General features: G+C 43.9%; 1 protein-coding gene across 2 annotated transcripts in view; it reads right to left on the bottom strand.

The window, feature by feature from the left end:
- Positions 1-1,392: 1,392 nt before the first annotated feature.
- The window catches only part of LOC311261725 (zinc finger SWIM domain-containing protein 6-like), a 48,253-nt gene continuing 24,776 nt past the window's right edge, over positions 1,393-24,869 (bottom strand). Inside the window, exons 2-14 of one of the 2 annotated variants that reach the window (XM_084360613.1) lie at positions 24,353-24,709; positions 22,146-22,294; positions 19,555-19,705; positions 17,836-18,015; positions 16,867-17,037; positions 16,624-16,770; positions 16,314-16,460; positions 15,231-15,494; positions 14,152-14,287; positions 8,082-8,239; positions 6,472-6,635; positions 5,256-5,337; positions 1,393-5,157 (exon numbers count right to left, since the gene is read on the bottom strand). In XM_084360613.1, the coding sequence (XP_084216739.1) occupies positions 4,292-5,157; positions 5,256-5,337; positions 6,472-6,635; positions 8,082-8,239; positions 14,152-14,287; positions 15,231-15,494; positions 16,314-16,460; positions 16,624-16,770; positions 16,867-17,037; positions 17,836-18,015; positions 19,555-19,705; positions 22,146-22,294; positions 24,353-24,709 (2,972 nt within the window). In that variant the 3' untranslated portion in view covers positions 1,393-4,291. The remainder of the gene's footprint in view (positions 5,158-5,255; positions 5,338-6,471; positions 6,636-8,081; positions 8,240-14,151; positions 14,288-15,230; positions 15,495-16,313; positions 16,461-16,623; positions 16,771-16,866; positions 17,038-17,835; positions 18,016-19,554; positions 19,706-22,145; positions 22,295-24,352; positions 24,710-24,869) is intronic. The other variant, XM_084360614.1, reaches the window with a different exon arrangement.

Below are 24,869 nucleotides of genomic sequence, written 5' to 3'. Positions count from 1 at the left end.
GATATACCACATTTTGCTTTTGCAGCATTCGCCTGCCACTATAATCTATGTCTTACGCAGCACATTTGAAACTCAGAACCACTTTGCTTTTACTTTGACTTAAAAATATGCTCCCTATAGGTGAAACTATAAAGAATAATAGATCTATACTTCTACAACAAAATGTCAGGGCCTTGATGTGCTGTGAAGCCTTGGCGCAGTGAGGGTGTGTATGTGTGTGATGGTGAAAAAGAGAGGCAGTGAATGCTCCAGATAGGAGTTTTGATGGTGACGGTGAGGAAGAGGGCTTTTGGCATGAAAGGGGCCAGTGTGTGATCATGATGTCATTAGGAGTATACAGTGAGACAGACTGGAGGAGGCTGCTGTACCGTGCTGCACCCAAGGGACGTCATTACCAACTGGAACTGAGCAGGGACCTGAGCACAGGTCAGACACACAGGAAGTGGTCTCGCACACACACACGAACAAGTGTACGCTTACTTGCCTGGTTACACACACACACTTTCTCACAGGCATGCATCCATCACATAACGAATGGACAGCTCTGTCTGGCCTCTGACAGCGGACGGGCGCTTTTGTTGCTAAACCTGACGAATTCCTCAATATCTAAGTGGACACCTCTATGGACAAATGTGCCTCATTAATGAGCGCGCACAGATGGACAACACACACAAACACAGAGACGCGGACTGAGAGCTCGTGCTGTGCTAAGTTGCGGTGTGTATACCGGTGTAGCCGTCTGCGCTTCATTACTGTTCACACACAGACAGTTGCAGTGTTTTTGTGTCAATGTTTAATGAGGGGCTGGGAGTCTGGGGACCTTACTGCTGTCAGGAGCTCCTGTAGTCTGGAGCTACCACCTGTTCCCATTCGCTCCCTAAAGGCCTTAACACACACACACACACTCGCAGGAAGACAGACACAGAGGCATGCAAACAAGAAGGAGCACACACAAAAACATGTCTATACAAACACACACACATACCTGACAAACTACATACACTGATTTAGTCATCCTGTGGCACCACTGTCAGTGTTGGATGCATGTAAACAGGTTATTGTGGTTGGCTGAGCCTGGCTGCCTGACAGAAGCTACAAAGACCATGGGAATATCAATTGATACATTTCATATTCCTCGTCAGCTCGCCCGAGACGACAGCGTGAAAGCTGCTGCCAGCGAGAGTGATCCCTCTCTGCCTTTTTCTGACACCGCCGTTTGATGGAGATCTGAACCGTCCCGACTGATCGGCGCTGGCTGATACGCCGTCCGACACGAGCGTCTTCGAGCTCACAGGCAGCGTCCCAACACGATCCGCGACAGAGACAGGGATATGTTTCCTGTGTCGGGCCGGGAAAGAAAAAGAGAAACAGAAAAAGCAGAGGACATGGATATACATTTCAAAAAACTAACTTTTATTAAAACAAAAAACAAAAACAAAAAAATCAATTATTGACTCATTAACAAGATTATAAAACAGTGATTTAGTTACATAAATAAATTGATATCGGTGTATCAAATCTTAATTTCATAAGCATGTATACATGGGTCATTGTAATAAATAAAATGGGAGAGCAGAAGATTCCTACACAAACAAAAATAAAACAAAAAAAAATAAAATAAAACAGCTAGAAAGACTCAGAGGAAATTGTTTCTGAAGAGAACAAGAGACACTGGACAACGTATTTTTTTCACCAAACACACGTGAGGAATTGCTTTGTTAAAGCATGAGTTACACAGCCATTCACTTACTAATTAAGGACACTAAAGCTGGGACCAAGGTGGGTTGTCTCTCACCTCTTAGAACGCGTTTGGTTGTTAGATAGATCTCCTGTTTGGTTACTTTAAAGCGTTAAGACAAGGCAAGAGAAAAGGCTGCTTTTATCTTTAATAAACGAACACAAGATAGAAAAAAGATGCACAGAGAAAAAGAAAAAAAGTCGGACATGTAAAGACGGTAAAAAAAAAGGCAAGTGATGATAGGACAGCTGAACATTGCGGAGGAGACACTGGAAATTCTGCGGTGAATAAACGGGAGGCTCATTTTTTAATCTCAATGTGAGTCTTGATGAGTTGCACAATTATGAAGTTACTGTGACAAGGGTTACATTACTGCAAAATGAGGCAGACTTCAGCCAAAAGATGTCCTTAAATGCATGTAAGGCTGGACACAAAATACATGATTTTTAACCAGATTTGTCCCCAATTAGCTCCGGTATAAAGCACATTATAGTTATTTTTCCCCATAGGATCCTATGGGAAACTAGGCTAGTGCAACAGCTGACATGCATAATTAAGTACTTTAAGAAATCCTGTATTGTGTTTTTTCAAACATTTATTGACCAATTGCCTGAAGTAGTCTACCTCCATCCCCCTCTTATGCTGTAGTCAGCAGGAATGAACAAAAACAAACGTTTTCCCCATCACAATTGACTCATTTCTGACCGGATCCAGCGTCTCGAGAATGAACACATGACGGCCTTGTGCGTCCCAAAAAAAGCCATCGACAAAGGTCAGTCTAGTCCTTCTGATATGTTCTGTTTTTCAACAAAAGGAAGGAAAAAAAAAATCTCTGAAGACAAAAGAGAGAAGGAGAGCAAAGAGAAGAAAGAGCAAACTACAGCGGCTTCAAGTATTTCACATTACATAGAATACTCTGTATAAATTAGTTAACATATACTTTCAGATCCTCCATATTCAGACATATACTATGGCATATATACAGAGTACAATAAATGCTCGCTCATGTTGTGTGTTGTGTTTTTGTCTTTTTTCTTCCTGTCGTCAGTCGTTCATTTGTTCCGCCTTTTTGTTCCTGTGTTTGTGAAATCCCTGAGAACGTTCTGGTTGACAATTACTGAAGGTTCCACACAATGAACTATAACAGTAGAAAGTCTAATTTCTATGATTCACATGCACAGAGGGAAATGACACTGGCCTAGTCTGAAAAATACCATACAATGGTGGCTGTAGAGATGAGAGGGGGGGTGGGGGGAGGGGGGGGTGACTGACATACTGACACACCTTCCAGAGTGTGTGTTCGGGCCAATTTCAGGGGGGGTGGGTGTGTGTGTAAGTACCGATGCCAGGGCAGTGACGTACAGCAGAGCCGAGCGCAGAAACACCTCAGCAGGAATCTGACTCCACATCTCCTCATAACCTTGGTCTCGCTGTTTAATTAACACTGGCAGCTATCGTAGATGATAAATATCATGATAGCCAAGTAAAAAAGGAAAAATGGGAGCAGGTTCAATACCGTATCATGAGGTAGTCGTCTCCCTCCGGGTATCTACTTCAACTAGAAAACTCAACAGTTATTTAGTTCAAAATCACAGCTGTACTACATTACATTAATGAAACAATAATACTCATTATCTTTGTCTAATGTGCCATCACTGGAGCGCCTGCACGCTGTCCTCTGTCTACAAACAGGTACTCATTATGGAGGTGGGGGAGATTACAACGATAACAACAACACGAGTTAGCTAAGAGCATTGTTGTGTGTAATGACGCTAATGCCTGGGACCCAGAGAAAACTAATGGCTGCTCAAGTGCTGCTGCTGCTGCTGCTACTGCTGTGTCTAAAGAAATGCTGATGGCGGCTTTCTGTCAGTGCTAACCCAAGCTGTGCCGAGCCGAGCTAAGCTGTGCAGTGCTGCCCAGCGCCCGCCGGTGAGGGCCTGGGCAGAGGGAGGTGCTCTGTGTGGTTTAAAGCCTTAGTTTCTCTTTGAGGATGCCGAGACGTTGTTTTTTTTCTTTTTTTTTTTTTTTCTTTTTCTTTCTTCTTATTGTGTTTCTGTTTTTACACGAGCGCTATTGTAGAAGGGCTTCAGCCACTTGACAACATATAACCCAATATACACTGAAAAAGGGAAAAAAGATGCTTTAAATCATAAAAATAAAAAAGGAACCAAAAAAAAAAAAAAAAGCCATTTCACTTTTCATTTTTCCTCTCGCACACATGTAGAGAAATACGCACATTCACAACATGACAAATTTCCTCTCTTCTGAAAAATAAAAACACTTCTGTACACGTAGTAGTAATAATATTATAATTAATAATAATAGTAATAATGTTTATAACAATAACAACAGCAAGAACAATAATACCGCGTGTGGCTCTGTTGATTTTTTTGTCATCTTTTCCTTTCTCTTTTTGCTTCATTCTACAAGTCACATCCCTCTTTTTACTTGTCTATTTTATAAGTCCAAAAGAAGTTCAAAAGGCAGACTCAAGTTAATAGAAAAGTACTAGAGCGGGAGGGGAGCCTTTGGCGCCCCCTGGCCTCACCCTCAGCCGAACCTCTCCCTCACCAGCATCATTAGTTTCTTTTTGCCCTTGTAGATCTGTTTCAGGTTGTCTATGAACTGGGTGAACTGAATGTGTCCGTCGTGCGCCATCATGAAAGTCTCCCGGGCCTTCCCCAGGAACTCGATGAACTCGCTGTAGTGCCGCGGGCTGATGTGTGTGAGCCGCGAGTGCGTGGTGTTGATGTAGGCCCCGATGGTTGCGTCCAGCAGCTGCCTGAGCGGCGCCTTGTCCAGGGACATCAGCTTCCCAGAGTTCCTGCGGCTGTGCAGTGCCGACACCATACCCGGCGTGGTCAGCGTGCACCTCCGCAAAATGTCAGAGAGCACCGTGGCGCACTTCACGCTCTTCACCACCAGGGGGATGACGGCGGCAAGCTCGTTTTTCCCCAGCGAGTGGCTGAGCGCGCAGGCCCACAGCACGTCATTGATGGCCGGGTGAGTGTCCTGGTTGTAACTGAGGTTCAGGTGAGCCATGGCCGACGTCGCCAGCTTATACGCCCTCAGCGGGTAACCGCGGTGTTCCATGTAGCGTGCTATAGTGAACAGCTGCGTGTAGCTCATTCCTGTCGCCGCTGCGTCCAGTACAATCTGGTAGGCTGTCTCGAAGGCAATGTGGTCCTTTTCACAGAGTGTGAGAGCGGAGAGGGCGCAGTTCTGGGGGTCCTTCATGGCACACTGCAGGGCGAGGGTGCGGGCGGATGAAGCCAGGTTCTCCTGCTGATGGCAGTCCAGGTGGAGGCGTACGATAGTGCTGTTCGACATGACAGTGGTGGCCACGATACTTGTGGCTTCCGTGGGGGTGAAGAGGGTGAACCAGCTCTGCATAATGCTGTCCAGGGCGTAGACACCTGGAAGACAGAATGACGAGAAAAGTGAGAAGATAAAGCGGTTCGATCCGGTTCATCTTGAAACGACAGAAACAATTCAGAGGGCCAGGCGCACTTACCCACTTCAGTGGCACATGTGACTAACCAGCGAACCATCTCTCTCCTTCTCCAGTTTAATGTGGACAGAGTTATTCTCATCACCTGAGGAAGATGGGAAAGAAAAAGAGGGGGGATGAAGGGTGAGCTTTAGAGGAAATACTTAAAAACATTATTGTTTAAAGGTGTAGGATTAAGAAACATGGCATAGGACCGCCAGATTCCCCTAAATCCTACATAGTTTTTCATTAAAACTGCGCAAGGACACTGAAATGTGTCTACCATTCCCATTAAAAGCCAGTTTTAAATATTTTTGTTACCGACTTCAACCGTAATGTTGAAGGAATGTACTGGCAAAGATCAAAGATACTCGAACCTTCTTTCTGTTTCTGTTCACTTCACATTTGTACTTTTATAACTGGCTGAGGGACACGGCTGCTGTGAGCATGACTTCAAAATAAATACTTGAATAATGAAACGTATGGGGACATTGTAAAGAATGCAGTCGGTCAAAAGTCAGCTTGGTTTGCGACAGCAGAGCAGGCCTTTCCAGAAATGTTGAAGGCGAAAGAATGAATCAACTTAACTATCATAGTTCTTTACAATCAGCAATACAGCAAAAGGAACATTTTGCATTACAGTGTTTTTACTGTGACACAAAAAGAAGTAAATTAATAATTACTTCAACATTTTTGAGGCAAAATAAACTTGTTTCCTGAAATACATTCAATTGCAGACAGAAACTGATACTGTTGGATCTGTAACAGTATGGTAGACAACTCATGAGTGTCATGAGGTCTTCCAAAAATAAAATTTTATGAACACCAGAATAAAGTTATCCACAGAGCCAACACATCTCGACATAACTCAACCATCATGGCGTTTACTGTAGATTTCATCTTCCGGAGCTTTAAGATTTTACTGTAGAAAACTGATTAAATATCTTGTGACAGACAGATAATACATCAGGATGCATTTTAAGAATTTAAAGGAGCTTTACGGCCGTTTCAAATAAAAATTGTGGCCTTACAATGGCTTGATATGAGTAGAATAATCACATCACAACATTTTTAACAAAGGAACGTTATGGAAATGTGTCTCCCGGCTCAAATTGTGATTCTGCCGGCCTGATTAACACGCACAAACATTTACGACCTGTCCTGACAACCTTCTTAAAGACGAGACAACAAATACACAGCGGTGCCCATTTTGACAAAGGGCGTGGGCGTGTTTGCGCACCTGCAGTCCCAGCTCCAGAGAGACTTTGAGAAGTGTGATGTCAGGCAGGCTGTCCATCAGCGTGGCGATCTTGAACGCATCTTGCGCCAGTTTGAAGATGTGAGACGAGGAGTGAATGTTTTTCTGAATGGACTCCAGGACCGTCTCCAGCCTCCGACTGTCACCTGGAAAGGGAGTCGGACACAGGGATGCTTTAGGATGAAGGTAGAGATTACTGCTTCGCTTACTTGTATATGTGTGTGAGAGTCTGTTCCATCATGAGGCTATCGACTTGTCATACATATCTTCTGGTTTTACTGATATGGACATATGGACATGATCTCGGACAGACAATAACTGGACTGCAGTAAATTGTCAGTTAAGTAATGAATGACTGTACTCTTGTGCCAAACGTTTAATATTTATCTAAGTGCATTTTCTTTTAACAGGACCTCAGAGTCCATTTCATTTATTGTTTTGGTTGTGTGTTTTTATTTTGTTTATTTATTTTCTTCACATTCCAATAACAGTGTCTGATTAGGATTAAGAATTAAACGTTGCTCTTTGAAAGGGTTTACCTGCATTGTTATGCTTTAATTATAATTCAATAGAATCGTGCTGTTGATCACAATTATTACCAGAGCTGCAACAATAAATTGATCAACCTCAACTTAAAAAGCTTGTACAGACTGGATAATTGGATTGGATAATATCTATTCAAAGGTTTTAATGTTGTCCTTTAATATTTTGTTTTTCTCTCTGTGTTTTATATTTCCTGTTTATTGTTCTTGAACTCGCAGATTTTATTTAGTTTTATTTCTCTATGATTCGCTGTCGTTATTGTTTGGTCCTGTATTCTGTGAGGCACCTCGTAAGGCTCTATAGAAATAAAGTTTATTGTTATTAGTTATAAGTTGTTAGCTATTACATTAATAGTCCAACCATTTGACGATCAATTTATAATTTTTCATATTTTTTTTAAAGGAAAAACTAAGATAAAACTTCTCTGATTTCAGCTTTGTGTGATTCGAACACCAATTTACATTTTTTTTTAACCATTTTCTGCCATTTTTTGACCAAACAACTTATCGATTAATCGAGTATAAATAATTGACAGGATGATCAACAATGAAGTATAGCTTCATGTGATACTGTTGTGTGAAAGTCAAAATAAACGCCAGGCTATCTGTAATTTTAGAGTAAATGACACCAGAACCTTTGTAACGACAACAGTTTTGGTGACGAGTACCATGTCTTGTTTGAATGTAAGATTGGAAGTATAATGGAGTAAGGTACCTGCCTTTATGTATTATGTAAACCATCCATGTAAGTTAAAATTAATTTTGTTATTACAAAAAGATAAGCCAAAAGTTATTTATAATCTGGGAGTTGTTTTTAAGAATGTTCTCCTATACTTTTTGTATTTCAGCCACGCCGTGTGCTTTGTTTTGTCATTATTGCATTGTTCTGTTTATGCTCCATATCACGTGATCACGATCGTGATCATCCTGAGCCACATAAGTAAACAAAATGAAAATAATTGTGACCTGCCGCCCTGCTTATTACAGTGTCAATATATGATCCAAGACTGTTTTCTGTGTGTCATGCGTGCTCTGTGAATATATCAGCACCTTTGGCAGCAGTGAGCATGGTGGAGGCCAGCTCACACTGCTGAGACTCTATGTGGCTCAGGGTGAACCAGCGCGGGTAGCGGTTGGGCACCACCGACACGATGTGGTGGGGTCGTGACAGGTCGCCGGACGAGGCCGTCGACTCCAAAACGGGCAACCTGACGGAGAGACAGACACAGAAAATGGGATTTAAGCAACGCTATCATGCAGCTTGATTAAAATTTACTCCAATTTTTAGAACGCTTCAAATAATGATCTGTGTTTTAAAGGGATTTGGGGGATAAGGAAGACAGAGAAATTGAGAGAAAGATAATAAGAGAGGCAGAGAGAGAAACCAAACGTCCACAGATCATCAAAATCACAGCGAAATCACTTCTGTCCTCGTACAGTAACAAGCAGACACACAGACGGACAGAAAAAGTCTTCATTATGATGGTCTGAAAGTGACTTCAAAATGAAAATGACTTTAGTGATCACAGGGGGATTACAGTTAGCCTATCCCTGCAATTTACATCCAACCTAGTATTTAATCACCTAGAAACCAAGGTATAATTAGTATTTTCTTCACTCTAATTGGTCATAATGAAGTCGGAGCCGCGCAACACCTGCTAGCGGATGAAGGAGCTGCGCTACTTTCTCTCTCTCATTATAATAACACTGACAGGGCCAAGTCGTCTCCGGCACCACCACCAGCAGCACCACCACCATTACCACTGTGGCCGGCTCATCTCCTATTCTGCTTCACTTCTTCTTCCCTCTGCTCCCACCTCAGTTTCAAAGGTCTTCTTTTCCTTCAGAAGGCAGCACAACCTGGCCTTCTCTCAGCCAATCACAAAGCTAATTGAGTCCACGGGGAAATTAAGGAATTCACCTTCCAGCCCCATAAGGCTGGACACACATCAAACAAATACCGACACACATGAATGAAAGGAGTCGGCACGCTCAGATAGTCACACACACACCTGCCCTTTTGAAAACACATCAAAGCAGCCCAGTAAAAAGCAATGTGATGCTAAATGCCAGTTTCAATTTCAGAGCAAAGTGCATGTGATACTGTTGCCACCTGAGTGAAGGCATGCACAAAAACAGCCTCTTCCTCGCTCGTTTTATTTATTTATTTATTTTTTAAGCCGAAGAGGGCACAAGCGGGGCCTCGTCTCTCGGAAGAGAGGAGGTGACAAAAACCCCAGAGTGTGAACACTGACACTTGGTGTAAAACGGAGAAGTTCGTAGAAGCCCTAGCAACAGCCGGGTTCGCTCCGCACACACATCTAAAGAGCTGCTAAAAGCTTCCACCACACTGGGCCCTTCTGGAAGATTCCTGGGGTGTAGCAAAGCAAAAAAAAAAGAAAAAAAAAAGAGAGCCCTGGGTAAAGATGGAGGCCTCATCAACATTCCTGTCTTTGTTTGGTTTTCACCAGAGAGCCAGAGGCCTCCATTGGATAGGAGCTTGAGAGGCCTGGCCTGCTGAAAAATAACCTCCTCGAAACGATGGGAGGAAAATCCATACTGGGCTATTGTTCAATGGGAAACACAAAAAAAAAAAAAAAATGAGAAAAATCCTAATGGAGTGCTCTGAAGCATTCAATCCGAGCACGAGTACAGTGCATTTCCTGCAACGGGTGCGTTCTCATCCATCACCTTGTAAACTATCGCGAAAACAGAGCACGTGGGTAATAAACACGATCATCTCCTCTTCGCGGTGGCACTACACCAACTCGCAACGTGATGTCAACGTTGCGCTTAAAATATCAAATTAAACTCATATTTCTTAACAGCAGCGCCGCGGCTGAAAATAAACGCGCGTCATCAATGATATACAGTATAAAAACGCTAACAGAGTGAGCTGGAAGAGGCCATCAATCCCCGTGTGAGGCAGCGAGGGGGTGGGTGGGGAGGCAGCTTGGGTGTCAAACGGGTCCTGTGGCACTGTAGCACCCTGTCACATCTGAACGGGACACAGCAATACTTGTCGCCACAGAAATATCCAAGGCCGACTGTGTGGAGGGAGTCTGACAGGCACCCTCAAATTCACATATACGGAGATGCAAGAGAAGAGAAGGCGGAGGGGAAAGACGTTGATAAAAAGCAGTCCAGTCGGGTTTTACCTAAATCCTGAGGCCCTGCGGGTTTCTGGTCAGCATCACCACTACTGACCTCTCTACCTCGTGCTCCTTTTCCCCCTGCGACTGTAAACACCCTTCACTTTCATAATCCATCAACCTCATCTATCAACCGAGTGTCACATCCGCTGGAAGACCTCCACTCCAAACACAAACTCAAAGTTTGGAAGCTCTTAATAACGCCTGAGAGGAGGGATCAAGTCGAAAAGTGACCCGAAGCGTAACCCCGAATGTTAGTCCGCGCCTCTAAAGTGCCTCGGATGCTCGAACTGACGTCTACTTTGGGTGAAGCACCGTTTCCCAGATTATTGCGTCTTCTCTGTCAGGTGAACTCAAAACTCTCACTCTCTCAGTTATCCAGTAAAATCGAGTCATTTTAGCTTGACTTCTGCATTTCAGTAGTTTGAAACAAGTTTTAAGAGCACCAAAGGTTGTAGGATTTTCAGAGTCAGAGGTACATGTGATCATTCAGTTGAAAGAAAACATGAACACACACATTAAGCTACATACACGACAGTATTTCTCTTCTGCAGTACACGTTAAGAATGGAGCTTGTTCGATGTGAAACAGTTTGGTTCGGTTCAGGCACCAAAAGAAGAAAATCATGGAGTTCTACGCGACAAAGTCCACATAAGGACGAGGACCGGGTGGTGGATGGGTCAAACACAGGACTACAACCGTGTTATGTTTCCCGCGTGGAGCCGAGTAATTTTAACACAAACCAGGATTTATTTCTCTTTCCCAGCATTCTTAAAAACATACTGTATATATCCCGCGACTGTCACAAGAAACGGAAACATGAATTCACAGTACGAAGAACCACTCACACTGCATTCATCTGTACACTAATTAGGCAGAGTTAGCATGTTCTGGCCCGAGAAGACAGCCACCACCGCAGCTCTGTCTACTCTCTGGTGTTTATGTTGATGGTGACGTAGTTTTCATCACTTGCATATATACATGAAACGAGACACTGATGCTCCAATGCTAATAATTGTAGAAGAAGTCATAATAACACATAAATCACTGACATTGTGTCATCATGCTCATCATCGGGTAATCAGAAAGCATTTCAATTTGATGCGAAGCTGGTGGTTACTCACGAAATGAAGTCATTGTACTTCATTTATCTTAATCATTGTGTTGCCAGCAGCTCTCCTGTCTGTGTGAATGTTTCAGTCCTGTCCTGTTTATTCGGTTAATGATATGTGTTATGATGTAAGTCATTATATTGTGTGTCTTTTTATGTCACACGTTAAAATGTGAGCTGTTATGAGGCACCGTCACAAATGTAAAGCTTGTTGTGGACGCTGGAGGAGCAGCTGCTGAAATGCTTTAGCTAATAATCCAGAACACGGATGATTTGTGTTCAAACTTCATGCTACGTTTTGCCAAGACTTCATTCTATAGAACTAGGAAATATTGTATTTTTAGTACACTACATTTATTTGACAGCTATAGTTACTTGTCAGATTAGAGAAGCATAGAGTCAATTAGCTTCACCTCAACCAGCTACAACATTAAAATGCAGCTACATGTTAGGCATCACCAATGACGCAAAAACATAATTATATATCACTCTCAGGGGCAATCATGAGTACTTTTACTTTAATTTAATGCAGGACTTTTACTTATAATGGAGTAATTTTAGCGGTGTTTACTTTTACCGAGGTAAACAATCTGAATATTTCCTCCAGGTTTCATATACGTGACTTCCTTCTCCTCAGCACAGTCCATATCACTTACAAACTAGCATAACCCATTTCAAAACTAACACAACTGTCTGTTAAACTGTTTTCATTCATATTTTTCCAGGTTGTTTTTCAAGACACATTCTTCTTCTAATTGCATGCTTGGCTAATGAAACAGATTCCGACTCTGATGATCACATGATGGAAATGTTTTCACCGGGGGTGTCAGGCGGCGCAGAGCTAAACAGTTGGGCCAAACTTTAGGTGCAACTGTGACTCGTGTCATTGGTTTATCATTGTCACAGTTTAGCCTCAAACGGCAGACACACAGCGATATATATTCGGAGATTATGGATTATGCAGGGGATCAAAAGGTTGTGGATTACAGCGAGGATCTGCATTCATTAGCATTGGAAGACTCCTATCTCATATGGAAATCTCATATGATAACAGACGGCTGGGATTTGTCTCTTTGGCTTTCCAAAGAGTTGCGATAAGGACGGTCTCTGGAGAGGTTTCTTCCTCTTCTTCGTCTTCTTCTTCTTCTTCTGTGGCTGCAGTCAGGATTCTGGGCAGCCTGTGAACCAGTAGGCAGCTCCACTGTTTTTGTGTTGGCCGCTCACACCAAGCCATCGCGCGGCATATGCTGCTCTCGCACGCTTTAATTAACCTCGTGCGCGACGCATAAACACACACATGCGCGGGCATTAAAACACTCTGCTGCTACGTCGACTGGTTATGCATTCGTGCACGGAGGCAGTCTGACTTCTTCTCGCATTAAAATAAAAGCTGCTTTGAGAGCAACTGTGAAGGAGGAGACAAATAAGGAAGGCGAGGGGAGAGTGAAAAAGTGTGTGTGTGTGTGTAAATGAGCGAGAGAGCTAGACTTTCTCTCCCTCCTTGTATCAATGATAGCGTTATAATGGGTCCATTAAAATAGCCCTGGTTCCTTTACCACCTCCTCTATATTTAACTGTCCGCCGTCCCGTGGGAGCAGGGAGGTATATGCTATCATATTACACTACGCTACATTACACACATTCATTATGTGCTGAGTAGACACCCCTGGCTCCCAGGAGCACCCATAAGTGGCCATATTATTCTAAATCGCCGGTTTCACACCACAGCAGCAAGGATGGAGGAGGTGAGGGGAGGATATGGGGAAGGTGGCGAGGATGGGGAGGGGAGTGGCTGACTCAGGGGGGACAGGTTTGGGTTTTCGAGGCAAGGAGGGGACAATCTGCGCAGCGGTCGGGTGTGCAGCCATGACACCGCACAGCCGCTGCATGAGGAAGCAAACTGTGTTGTTTTGGTTTTGTGAGCGCGTTATTTCACTTCCTGACGCCTCCTGACTGGTTAACTGGAGGAAAAGTGCGAATGCTTGTTGTCCTTTTGTTCCGTTTGTCCGACTGCGACACACAACACAACTCAAATCGTTCACTAATCATCTGCCAGTTTTTCGCAGCGATGGACTCCGAGAAGCCTCGCTTTGTAGAAACACAACAAACATCTTCCCCACGCTGCCCTCTCCCTGTTGGCCCTGCATGTGTGTGTGTGTGTGTATGTGTGTGTTTGAGAGTGTGCGCTTCCTCCTCATTACAGCCACACTAATTACACTCTCATTAATGTAATTAATATTCACTGATCCCGCTCCCACTAGTCACAACATCAAAACACAGCAGCGCAGACTGATTAACACACATACACATGTACACATTGTCCACAGATGAATACACACAGGGGCTTAATATAGAGAGATCACATGAAAAAAACACACAGTCAGACCCAGAACAGACCCCAAATAACCACAGACAAAACGCTCTACATCTTCACCGTCCTTGTATCTCTAATCAAAATCCCCCTCGTGCCAAAAACACACAATCCTGTAATGTTTTTACAGTTCTGGGGTTTGGAAACTGGGCAAATTTGAATGCAGTGAGCTTGACTGAAACATGCAAAACAAGCGATGCAAAGTCTCTTTACGGTCAGATGAGCCTGGATAAGTCTACAATAAAGTTTCAGTCTCCGCTTTAAAAAAAACATCTTGCGAGTGGCCACCCTCTATTTAAGAGTTTTCCATTGCAATCTTTTAAAAGCCTCCATTAGCCCAAACTTTCTAATCCAAGGATCTGCGTTTAATTCTACAAATGAAAATCAATAAAATGTGATTTACAGGGTTTTGACATGATTACAGGCGCACACACACACACACAAGCACACAAGCACACACACACACGCACACACTTAGAGACCTACCGCATGGCTCTCAGTGCAATTTTGTACGCCAGTTCAGCGTCGTGAGGTAGGAGAGAGGTAAAGAGATAGCGGGCGAAGGTGTGCATGGGGACACTCTCTCTGTGGACGATCTCTCCGAGGCCGGAGTACGGACCAGCTGCACAGAAAACACACAAAAGGAGGTTGTTTTCAGTGATGGAACAACAAAGAAATTCATAAAGCAATTATCTGTCTCACCGGGTCAATAAATGTAATGGCACGGCATTGAAATGGATGATATGTACAGTATAAATAGACAACAACGAATGTACATTTTTATTGTGTTGTATATTGAGTTGTGCGTTTTCTACAGCACACTGTGGAGTGACTTATCCTCCTACCCAGGAAGAGACAAAGCCACGCGGCATTGAAAAAAACTGTGACGTCAGCAACCATATGGTCGTGTGTGCAGACTTGGCCTCGCGCTCTCTCCCTTCCCTGCCCCCATCCCTTCCTGCACTTCCCCTCGTCTCTGGTGGGTTATTTTAAACCCCAACAGGCTCCTAAGCCACAGACCACATCACACAGTGGCGCGGCAGCAGCCTCTTGGGGGCCCGCTGAGGCCTCGGAGCCTGGTGCTCTATTAGTAACGGAGCCAGAGGTGGGTGGTCGCGCCGGGGGCCGAGGCAGGGCTTGGGTTTTGGGTGGGGACTGGAGTGGAGATTGACTAGGCATCCTCCTCCTCCTCCTCCTCCTGCCTTTCCCATAACCAAACCTCATTCTGCTCCAGCCCCAGTCCTGTAAATGTACACACTGTTGTGTGTGCACGCATGTGTGTGCTGATACAATACCCCTGGTGTTACTGTGTAAAGAGCTCATTTTGGTCTGGCCCAGGGCAGCTCAGCCTCTATTTGCACCACAAAATGAAAGGATAATAAATAGTGAGGCAGAGTCCAATGTGTTTTTTCCTGTTTTAGCAAGAATGTGTAGGTTCTTGGTGCGTGGGAGCGAGAGAGAAGAAAGAGAGGAAGAGTTTCTATATGTGTTGAGACTGTAGTGACTGTAGACGTAGTGAAATAAAGGGACAATGAGGGTGAAATGTTATCCGTTAGCTCTCTCACCCTCTAGCAGAAAGACTGCCTGTTTACGGAAGATTTTGACCAAGGAGTCGTCCAGTTCCACTTCCTGCAGCTTGGCCAATAGCTGCTCTTCGTTGCGACACACCTTCTCTTGAGCGTACAGCCCGTCGGGCATCACCCGCTGCTGGCCTAAGCCGACGAGGGCCGTCTCCACTGCCAGCGCCACGTACGATTCACCGTCTCCTAACAATCGCTGCACAGGCATTCGCTGGAGCTCTGCTCGACTTACGACACTGGAGCAGTCTGCTGAGGAGAGAAAAAAGGAGGGTAAGACGAGGAGAAAGGGAGCTTGGCATGAAGTGGTAGTCAATGTCTGTGTTATTCTCTGAGGTTTTCGGACACTAGATGAGCCTGTCTCCTATGGAAAACCACTGCGTCAGTCACACAGTAGAGGTCTGAACCCAGCAACCATCCAAAATAAAGATCAACGCCTCAGGAGCATTCCTCGGCTCACTTCTCTACCTCAGAGGAGAGGGCTATTTCTGTGAGCAGAGGAGGCGATGAGGGACAAGAGCGATCGCGGAGCGTAGGAGAGGAGAATTGGAAAAGCATGAGAGGAGGCATGATAAGATAAGACAAAGAGACTGGAGGTGAAACTCCACTTAAACGACACTTTCTAACATCTGCGATCTAATGAAATGTGAAAGAAATCAAAACTATATCATATTACGTGGCTGCAAAGACAAAGAATGCGAGTGAAAATCATGCACTTTGTCATCCCATAGTAAAAATCCAACACTGGGAATAACACAGCATGTTGAAAAATCTAAATTTCATGTTTGTATTCTTCATGATTATAGCCCTGTTTGTATAATTCTATAATTACAGTATTGTTTTTTAAGTGGTAGCTATGTTACCCATGTAAACAGTATGTTATTATACAGAATACGCACATAAATATCATATGTAAATCATATAGTACAAGTATATGGCAGGCACAAAACACTCAGAATGACCTTTTTGGACTTCTTGTTTCATGTGTTTCCATAGAAGCGGAGCTATATTTAAGTATATATCTGTGAATTTGTTTGATTTGGGATGCCGGGTTCTGTCAGTCAGCAGCACCTGAGAGGTCTAAGCAGGTGTTGGAGCCCTCCTCCCCCACTCGTCCCGACTCTGTCAGGGTGCTGAACAGGGTACCGATAGGATCCAGGGGGTGTCCCACCCAGCCCTCCATGTTGGTTATGGAGGTATGGCCTTTATGGAGCAACTCTGAGACAAAAGAGAGCAGATAAAGACACGATGTTAAAACCATGTACTTCTTTCACCAGTTCTTAAATCAAGGATGCAGGATGGTGGTGTTTGTATAATGAGTGAATGTGCTTGTTTATATTCTGACGATAAAGTAAAACTTAGAAGAAAAAACGTGCTTCACCTTTCTTGTGTCGGCGGAAGTGCTCCAGTTGCCTCTGCTGTTGCCGTCGTAACGTGTTCACCACGGCGATGGCCAGTCGGAGGGCTTCTCTTGGGTAACCGTGCGAACGCAGGGCGTCCACCCTGGCACAGGCCGTCGGGACGTGTTCTGTTAAAGACGAAGAAAAACCCACTCTTAGTCCAACTTGGACACGTCCGCTCACAGACACACACACACACACACCCTCCATGCATGCACACTCACCGTGCCACAGTGGCCAGCCGCGTGCGTCAAAGAGGGAGCCCTCCTGGTTGTCATGGTAACAGTAGTTGGCATAGAGGTCACTGGCGATAATGTGCTGGAGGTGTCGGTCCTGCCAGTGCAGGTCGCAGGCCTCGATGGCCCGTGTGAACACAGTCCTGTGGGGGCGCATCTCTGCGGAGGGAGGAGGAGGAGGAGGAGGAGGTGTGAGAGGATTTAAAATCACCTTCATGTGGTGAGAAGAAGTCAAGATTATTTATACAGCACATTTCATACAACTCAAGGCTCCGTGTGCTTCAAAACAAAAAGCAAGAAAGTACAAATTAGACAAAGATTATACGAGACAAAAACATTCAAAAACATTTAATCATGTATTATTCTTATTATTAAAAAGTGAGGAGTAATTATAAGAATACTGATTATAAAATAGTGATGTCAATGTCACAGGAAGGAGCTCAGCTATTCATAGATTTAAAAACAATAAGACAATCAATTGTTTGCTTTAGAAGGCTGGTATGGCCAAATGCACAGTGTGACTAGGTTGCTCTTTTTGTTTTAAATGCCCTTGTATTTCGCTGTCTATTAATAACATAACATGTTAATTTTTGCCACATTAGCATAATTGCTATAAACAAACATCAACCATCACCTACACAACTTGCAAGATTGGCAGCCTGTACCAGCTTCTACCCTGCAGAAAAATCTGCTGGAGAGCAACTGTTTTCAGCTAAACCGCACAAAAGCTTTGAGATTGAGTGGACTACTTGGAGAAAATCACTTCCAACAAGATGATTGTTTTTTTTTTTGAGCAGGTTTAGTGAAGCAAAACAAAAACAAAAACAAGCGGGCAGATGCTTCAGACCAACAGTGATGTTTTCCCCGTGCGGAGAAAGATGTTGTGCTGTAGCGCGACATACATTATTGCAAGTAAACATGTTATTGACTGATACACAAAACTTGTCAATCGCTGACCTTGGTTGCCATGGGCACCCTGAGGAAGTGAGTGGGTGAGGTTGGGCAGCTCGTTGCCGTGGTTACCGTCCTCCCAGGGGCAGACGTCCACGCTGGTCCATCTGCGCAGCTGGCGCAGCCACGATGACTTCTGCTCTGGTTTGCAGTGGGGGTTCAGTACGATGCACATCCACAGAGCACCTGGACACACACACACACACACACAAGCACGCACACACTTCAGTCAGCTGCCCTACTTCCCAATGCGTGACAATGACGTAAGCAATGAGTCACACAGGCAGGTACACAGCGAGGTTTAAAATATCCTAAATACAGTTATCATGAAAGCTGGAGGCCGTTTTCAAAGACGTGCAGCATTCATAACATTGTTTCTTTTTTCTTTTAGCGCATGTTTTGTATGCTGCCGCCATCTTGCACTGGAATACGAAACTCTGAAAACACAGAACTTAACTAGTCCCGAGGCAACGCTGACTGCACACACATCATTTTGGAGTAAATTGGAACAAACAGAATATGAAAAGTGGCTACGTCTCTGGGGACGCAAGCACATTCAGGGATTTTACTCTCAAGACTGCCGGAGATATATAGACTCCAGTGTGTGCGTGTGGGTGTGTGCGACTGTGTTGTACGTACGCATGTGTGTAGAGGCAGAGAGAGTTTGGGAGAAGGACGAAGACAAGGACGGAGACAGAACATGAAGAGAGAAAAAGAATACAAAAGGTGCAGAACAGAGGGGGAGCGGGGAAAAAAAAGGGGGGAAATGAAACGGGAGCGGAGATGATTTGGACGAGGAGACATGGGTGAGGACAAGTGAATGAGGCATGGCTTTGTGTCTGGAGGAGAGGAGTAGCTGCGGCTCAAAGAGGAGAAAGACAAAAGAGGGGGAGAGAAAGAGAGAGGGAGTGAGTGAGAGAGAGAGAGAGCAGCGCCGAGAGGCAGCATTCACCACACATCAGGGGGAGTGATAAGGACTTGGGAAGAAGGGTTTGAAGTGTGGACTTCAAAGAGACCGTGCACACACACTTCCAAAAATACGTGGGATTGAAACAGATGAGATCACTGCGCTGTCCTCGCAAAGTGCAGAACAAGACCAAAGGGAGAAAAGGAACATCATCATCAACAGCGGCAGCAGCATCAACGGAGACATTAGAGGGAAAACAACAAGGACGGGAGACAACGCGACTGCTGTCCTGGTGACGGGCGTGTTGGTTTTGTGGTTTGTGAGGAAGTGTTTTGCTGTAGGTACAGTACATCTGTCAAAGAGAACTACACACCGTATCAAAACCGAACGACTGCAATGGCGGGCAGCACTCTGTCACATCAACTAAATATATAATGCGAAGTGTTTGAAAACATTACGCAGGTCGTAATATTTGGGGTTTTGTGCTGCATTAAACGGCTTATAATCCACAAAGACGCTCTCGCTGAAGCTGCCAAACTTGCATTCACAGTGAGAGGGAGAGACTGGGCTGTCAGTGACGAGTGTGTGTGTGAGAGTGTGAGAGTGTGTGTGTGTGTGTGTGGGCTGTCTTGGACAACAAAGGACAAATAAACACACAGGAAAAAAAAGATATTGCGCGTGCCTTTGTGTCAATGTCTGGGTTCAATCGACCACCTTGCTAAATCTGTCTGTGCCTGTGCATACTGGGTGTGAGAGGTGTGTGTAGGACAGTCAGTGTGTGTGTGTGTGTGTGTGTGTGGTGTGTTTTTCCTCCTCACCTAGCTCGTCCCAGAGCTGTCTGTACTTGTCGGTCATGGTGGTGCCCTGCTGTCTCCACAGAGCCAGCCGAGGGTCGGCCATGAACTGTTCTGTGATCAGTGTTAACATCCTCGCTCCGTTGGAGTCACGCATCTTCAGCATCTCCCTCACCTACAGGAGGAGGAGAGGAGGAGACAGGGGGGACGGTTACGTACACGCCCGCACACGCGTGGAGTTTATACAAACAGATTTGCAGAGGACGAACACACACGACGACGCAACAAACAGTTCTCAGACACATAACCGCACACACAAAATAAATGACAGATACACGAGAGAAAAGCATGTATGAGGCGAAGTGAGCCATTTTGCTTTTGTACATCCTCGTCATCTTATGTATCTTTTTAGTTTGGTTTTAGATATTCGCACAGCTTAATTAAACAACTTTTCAAGCACTTTCAAGGAACTTAAAAACAAAAACTTTCTGATTATCGTAGCCTTAATCATCACATCTAAATTGTCACTATAGATGCAATCGCAGAAAATAAAGTTTAAAGAATTCCTTTATGCCCGAAGCAATCAATGTATATTGTCACTTTGTTTATTTCACTGGCTGTTCATCGCGTGTTTTGATCATTATTTAAATCTTTTTCTGATTCTGACGCCAGGAGGCAACAAACAAATATGCTGACGGTATCCTTTCTTTTGAAATATGAACAGATTTTTGGTTTACGTGAGTTATTGTGCCGATGAAACGCCAGATCATGTTGAGATTCAAGTGTTTTTCAGCAGATTTCTCATCTTGAAAACGAATCGGTTAAACTTAAGCATTTTCCAAACTTTCAGGACCTTGTAGGAGCCCTGTCTGTATTTTCTAATGTTTTATATTCATTGATGCTTTCATCATAAATGTAGAAATAGAGGTATTTTTCGAGAAGACTACTTCATACTGCATCTTTTCTTTTCTACTGTGCGCACTGTGTTGATCCGAGTGAGGAGCTACTGCACACAGTTGTCCTCACAGGGCGGAATAAAGTTGAACTGAATTGAAAAGAAGAAACGTCTTCAAAAATAAACCCTGGTTATGTGAACGCACAGCTCCAGACACACGTCAGACAGCACTGTCTAACAATTTTTTGACACAAGATACTTCAAAAAGGACAGACCCACATCGCCCTTGCTCGGTTTATATACTGTATATTTTACAGGTGCTGCATGTCTGTGGACTAATCACAGGGTCAATGATCCAGACTGGGCCGTGGTCTAACATTTAACTTTTACCTGTTAGTGGTACAAACTACTCGAACTATTAATATTAACTCAAATCCGTCCTGTCCTTGCTTGCTCCCCAATGTCGCTGGGAGCACTTACTACGGTCGAGCACCACTCAACCTGTTTTACGCTGCCCAACTGAAACCTTAAGCGATATTCTTCAAGGTCACAAGACATATCCATTCACTTAAAACACAAACGGAGGGCAACATTGCGCTTTAAGGCTAAATATGTTCAGTATTTACTTCTTTTGGGAATAAACATTTGTCAGCGTTTGATGTGGGTATTTAAAAAAAGAGAAAATCTGAACTTAAAAACGATACAAATACAAAGAATACAAAATGCGTGTGCTCATAAATGCGTGCCGTGTTTAAATACTCCCCGGTTTTTCATCTCAGGTGCACGAACAACAGCTGCATTTTCTTTCTTATTTTCTCTTTTTCTTACTCGCAAGAGGGACTCGTTTTGTGTAAACTACGCTGGTCAGCATCTTCTGGCAACAGGAAACGCAGCCTCTCTTGGATGCATGCGTGGGGATATAAAATCCAGGTGAACGCTGCTTTTATACCGATCTCCTACTTCAGAGGATTCTCTGTATTTTTTAAGTGAAAATCCGTGAAAACTGTCTCTCAACTGTACTACAAACACAAGCAAAAAACCCTGAGATTCACGGACGCGTGCACACAAAAGCACACAAATCTTTTCTGTTTAATACACACACAGGAACACTTCTACACAAATGCTCGTACAGTACGTGTGTGTTTGCCGTTCGAGGGCGGCTGTATGCATGTATACATGACTCTCAACGTAGGTGTGCGAGTGGACAGGCATATATGTGGCTGTCAGTAGGCGTGTGTGTGCTGAAAAGGATAAAATGGGCATTAAAGAGCACGAAGCCGAGAGACATTTAAAAAGCCGGGGCGGGGTGGATGATAATGGCCTTTGCTCGCTGTCTTTGCATAGCACACAACACATTAACGCTAGCCTAGCTCCGCCGTCGTAACACCAGGCAACAGTGAGAACCACACATCTCACACGCAATCGTTTCATCGCGTACACGGTGCAGTATGTAGCGCAAGCTTTTCGTCTTCCTCCACCTCTTCCCCTCTCTTCATCTTACATTTCCTTTATGCAATCAGCTCCAGCTAAAAGGAAGCATGCCTTTTAATGTAAGTTGTTTTGTCTGGGAGTACTTTGAACGCAGATGACCTCTTTTTCAGAGAGAGGGCGAATCAGAGCGAGACCGCATATGCTGCAGATAGTCGAGAGAGTACGGTATGCGTTGTATGTGCGTTGCTATGTTCTGTATGTGGGTAAACACGTGTCGCTGCCTCCTAACCTTGCTGAAGAGCAGGTTGAGTTGCTTGCCCGAGCCGTGGTATCCTCCCTGGGACAGGAAGAGCTTGACTTGCTCCTGAACCTGCTCCTCGTCCAGATGCCAGCAGTTCTCGTCGTCCACGCTGGCTCCTGCTGTGGGGTCCGGGGCCCCTACACACACAAACATACGGACACATACAGTTATGTTATATGTGTATCAGGCCACTGTATTTCCATTAATTCATTATCTGTTCCTGGTGTCACTGTGACCTATGTACATCCTATTGTTATGAACTATAATTTAAACCTCATTCTAACTTTTTTTTAAATGACCTACCATTAACCCTAAATGGGTGAAAAAGAACAGCAGCAAAATGACTTATTCTCAGAGAATTGAAGTCTTTTTTCTGCACCTGTGAGGACATTTATTTGTGTCCTCAGACGCTTATTAATACAAGAACACGAGCAAATACACTGGCACTGTTTGGGGGCAGAGAGATAAAAAAGGAGAACCAAAACAATTAAACGATTTGTTTGTTTGCAAGAGAAAATTAATGTATTTCAATAATCAACTAATTGTTTTAGTCGTTTTTTTTAGGAATCATTCTCCAGCTCCAGCCTCTCAGTCACGAGGATGCGCTTACTGTTTTGTCCAATGTGACAGTGAACTAAATATCTTGGGGTTTTGGACTGGACAAAGCAAGCAACATAACAAAACATAAAGACATCACGATGGCCATATTTCACAATTTCTGACATTTTATGAGATTATTAGAGCACGAGTTGCAAGCTTACTACCGCACACAGTCTAATTTGCAAAAACACATTCATTTGCCTGATACAGGTCTAGTGCCGGGACGTTAGACGGTGTGTTTGCTTGCAACTCGCGGTCTATTCATCCCTCTCCTAAGCAACTGTCTCATGAAATATACATAAAAGTACTTTATTAGAATTATTAGAGAAAATGACAAAATAATGAGAGCATAATCATTAATCTAATTGAAAAAAAAAAAGTTAGTTGCAGCCCAAATATAGTGTTTCCTCTGAAACAGTCACTAGGTGCAGCAACATGCTACATTTACAAACGATGTTAGTGTTTTTAGCATTGAATAAATGGTTTTAAGCTCATTATGATAATCCTAATAAGTGGGGACATTTTTAGAAACAAACAGCAGAAGCTTCTCTGTCATTTTATCATAACACTTATGATGAAATACAGGCTGCAATCACTGTTTGATATCACTAACGTTTATGCTGCATACTCTCATGTAGTCTACCTCCTTTCACTGATACCATCTTCAGTTATTTTAAACAAATGATCCACTAAAAAGCACTACTGTAAGCAATGTCCCTTTAAACGTTTAATTTAATAACTGACACGCTTTATTGCTGCTTCAACAACACAACAACACATTGATTTTGTAATCCTACATTATGATGACGGTACAGTGGGCCTGCTCGTAACTCCTTTAAACTGCGAGGATAAGCACCGATTCTGATAAAGAGTAAAAGTAAATCCATACGAGCGCGCGCCTGAAAACTGACGCTTGGTTACATTAACTGCAAGGGAGTAATTCAGTTATATGCTTTAATCCAAATCAGGTGTTTTAGTTTTATAGAATTATTGACGGAAGGGCGACAAATCAATACGCTTCTTCATCACAGCACTCTCTACCAAGATCTCCCTCATTCTCTGAGTTGCTTATTTATGTTTTGTCCTCCATTCCCATAAGTTTCCATCTCTCGTCTGACCCTTTTCATCTGTTTCTCTTCAATTTCCAAAGTGTCCTGAACACCTCTATTTCATACTTCCCCCTTTTTGAATAACTCATGCTTTTTCATGGCGTTCCCTGTTGTATCTGGTTTCTCCGCTCTCTGTTGTTTGCCCTTCAGTTCCTCCCTCTTTTATTAAGGTAAGGAGCGAGTACAGTATCGATAACAAGAGATATGCACCTTTCTGCATCTCTCTGCTAACCTCTTTGTCTCTGTCTCTGTATCGTTCTCTCCCCCTCAGCGGTAAATAACGGGTCTATAGTGTTGATTAGAGGCGCACAGTCTCTCCTTTACTGTCTGGATCTCACTAATGAGTAACATTGATCCTGCCACGCTTTACCTTCATCGCACAGTCAATACACGCATGCATGTCCAGGCAGGAACACACACAAACACAACTGCATGATCACTTGGTCAGAAACACACACACACACACACACACACACGTTTCCTCACCATGGACCTGGTTGATCTCCGAGTTCTGCGACAGAATCTCGTCGGCCAGTTTCTGCGCGGTAGGCAACACTTCGGTGTGGTGGACTGAAATCAGATACTGGACAAACTTCTGCAGCTGGTCTCTGCTCATCTGGAACAGGGTTTCCGAGATGGGCAGGTGCAGTTTGACCTGCTCAGGCTTCCGTACTCTGTAAAGTGACAGCGCCACTACATGGGCGCAGTAGAAGATGTCTTTGTTGCCGCAGGTGCATGTTACCGCCGTGATCTTGCAGCGGTCGAAGCTGACGCTGACGCTGCAGACGAGCTCCGGGGATGAGGGCGTGGCGGGGTCCGTCACTGTGCCGCTGAGATGGAAACCTGAAAAAATGAGAAAGGGAAAAGAGAATTAGTTTTTTAAGAAAGACATTTTAAAAATAATTTTACAAGGTATGCAAAGGTATCTTTCTTTCCGTCATTACTTTAGATTTTAAAACAATTAGCACATTACCAGAGTAACTGTTGACTGTATTCTCTTTAA

The sequence above is a fragment of the Pagrus pagrus genome (assembly GCF_965226575.1).
Source record: "Pagrus pagrus genome assembly, chromosome: 8".
Taxonomy (NCBI): domain Eukaryota; kingdom Metazoa; phylum Chordata; class Actinopteri; order Spariformes; family Sparidae; genus Pagrus; species Pagrus pagrus.
The sequence above is the reverse complement of the archived record's forward strand: the minus strand, read 5'-3'. Positions and strand labels throughout refer to the sequence as shown.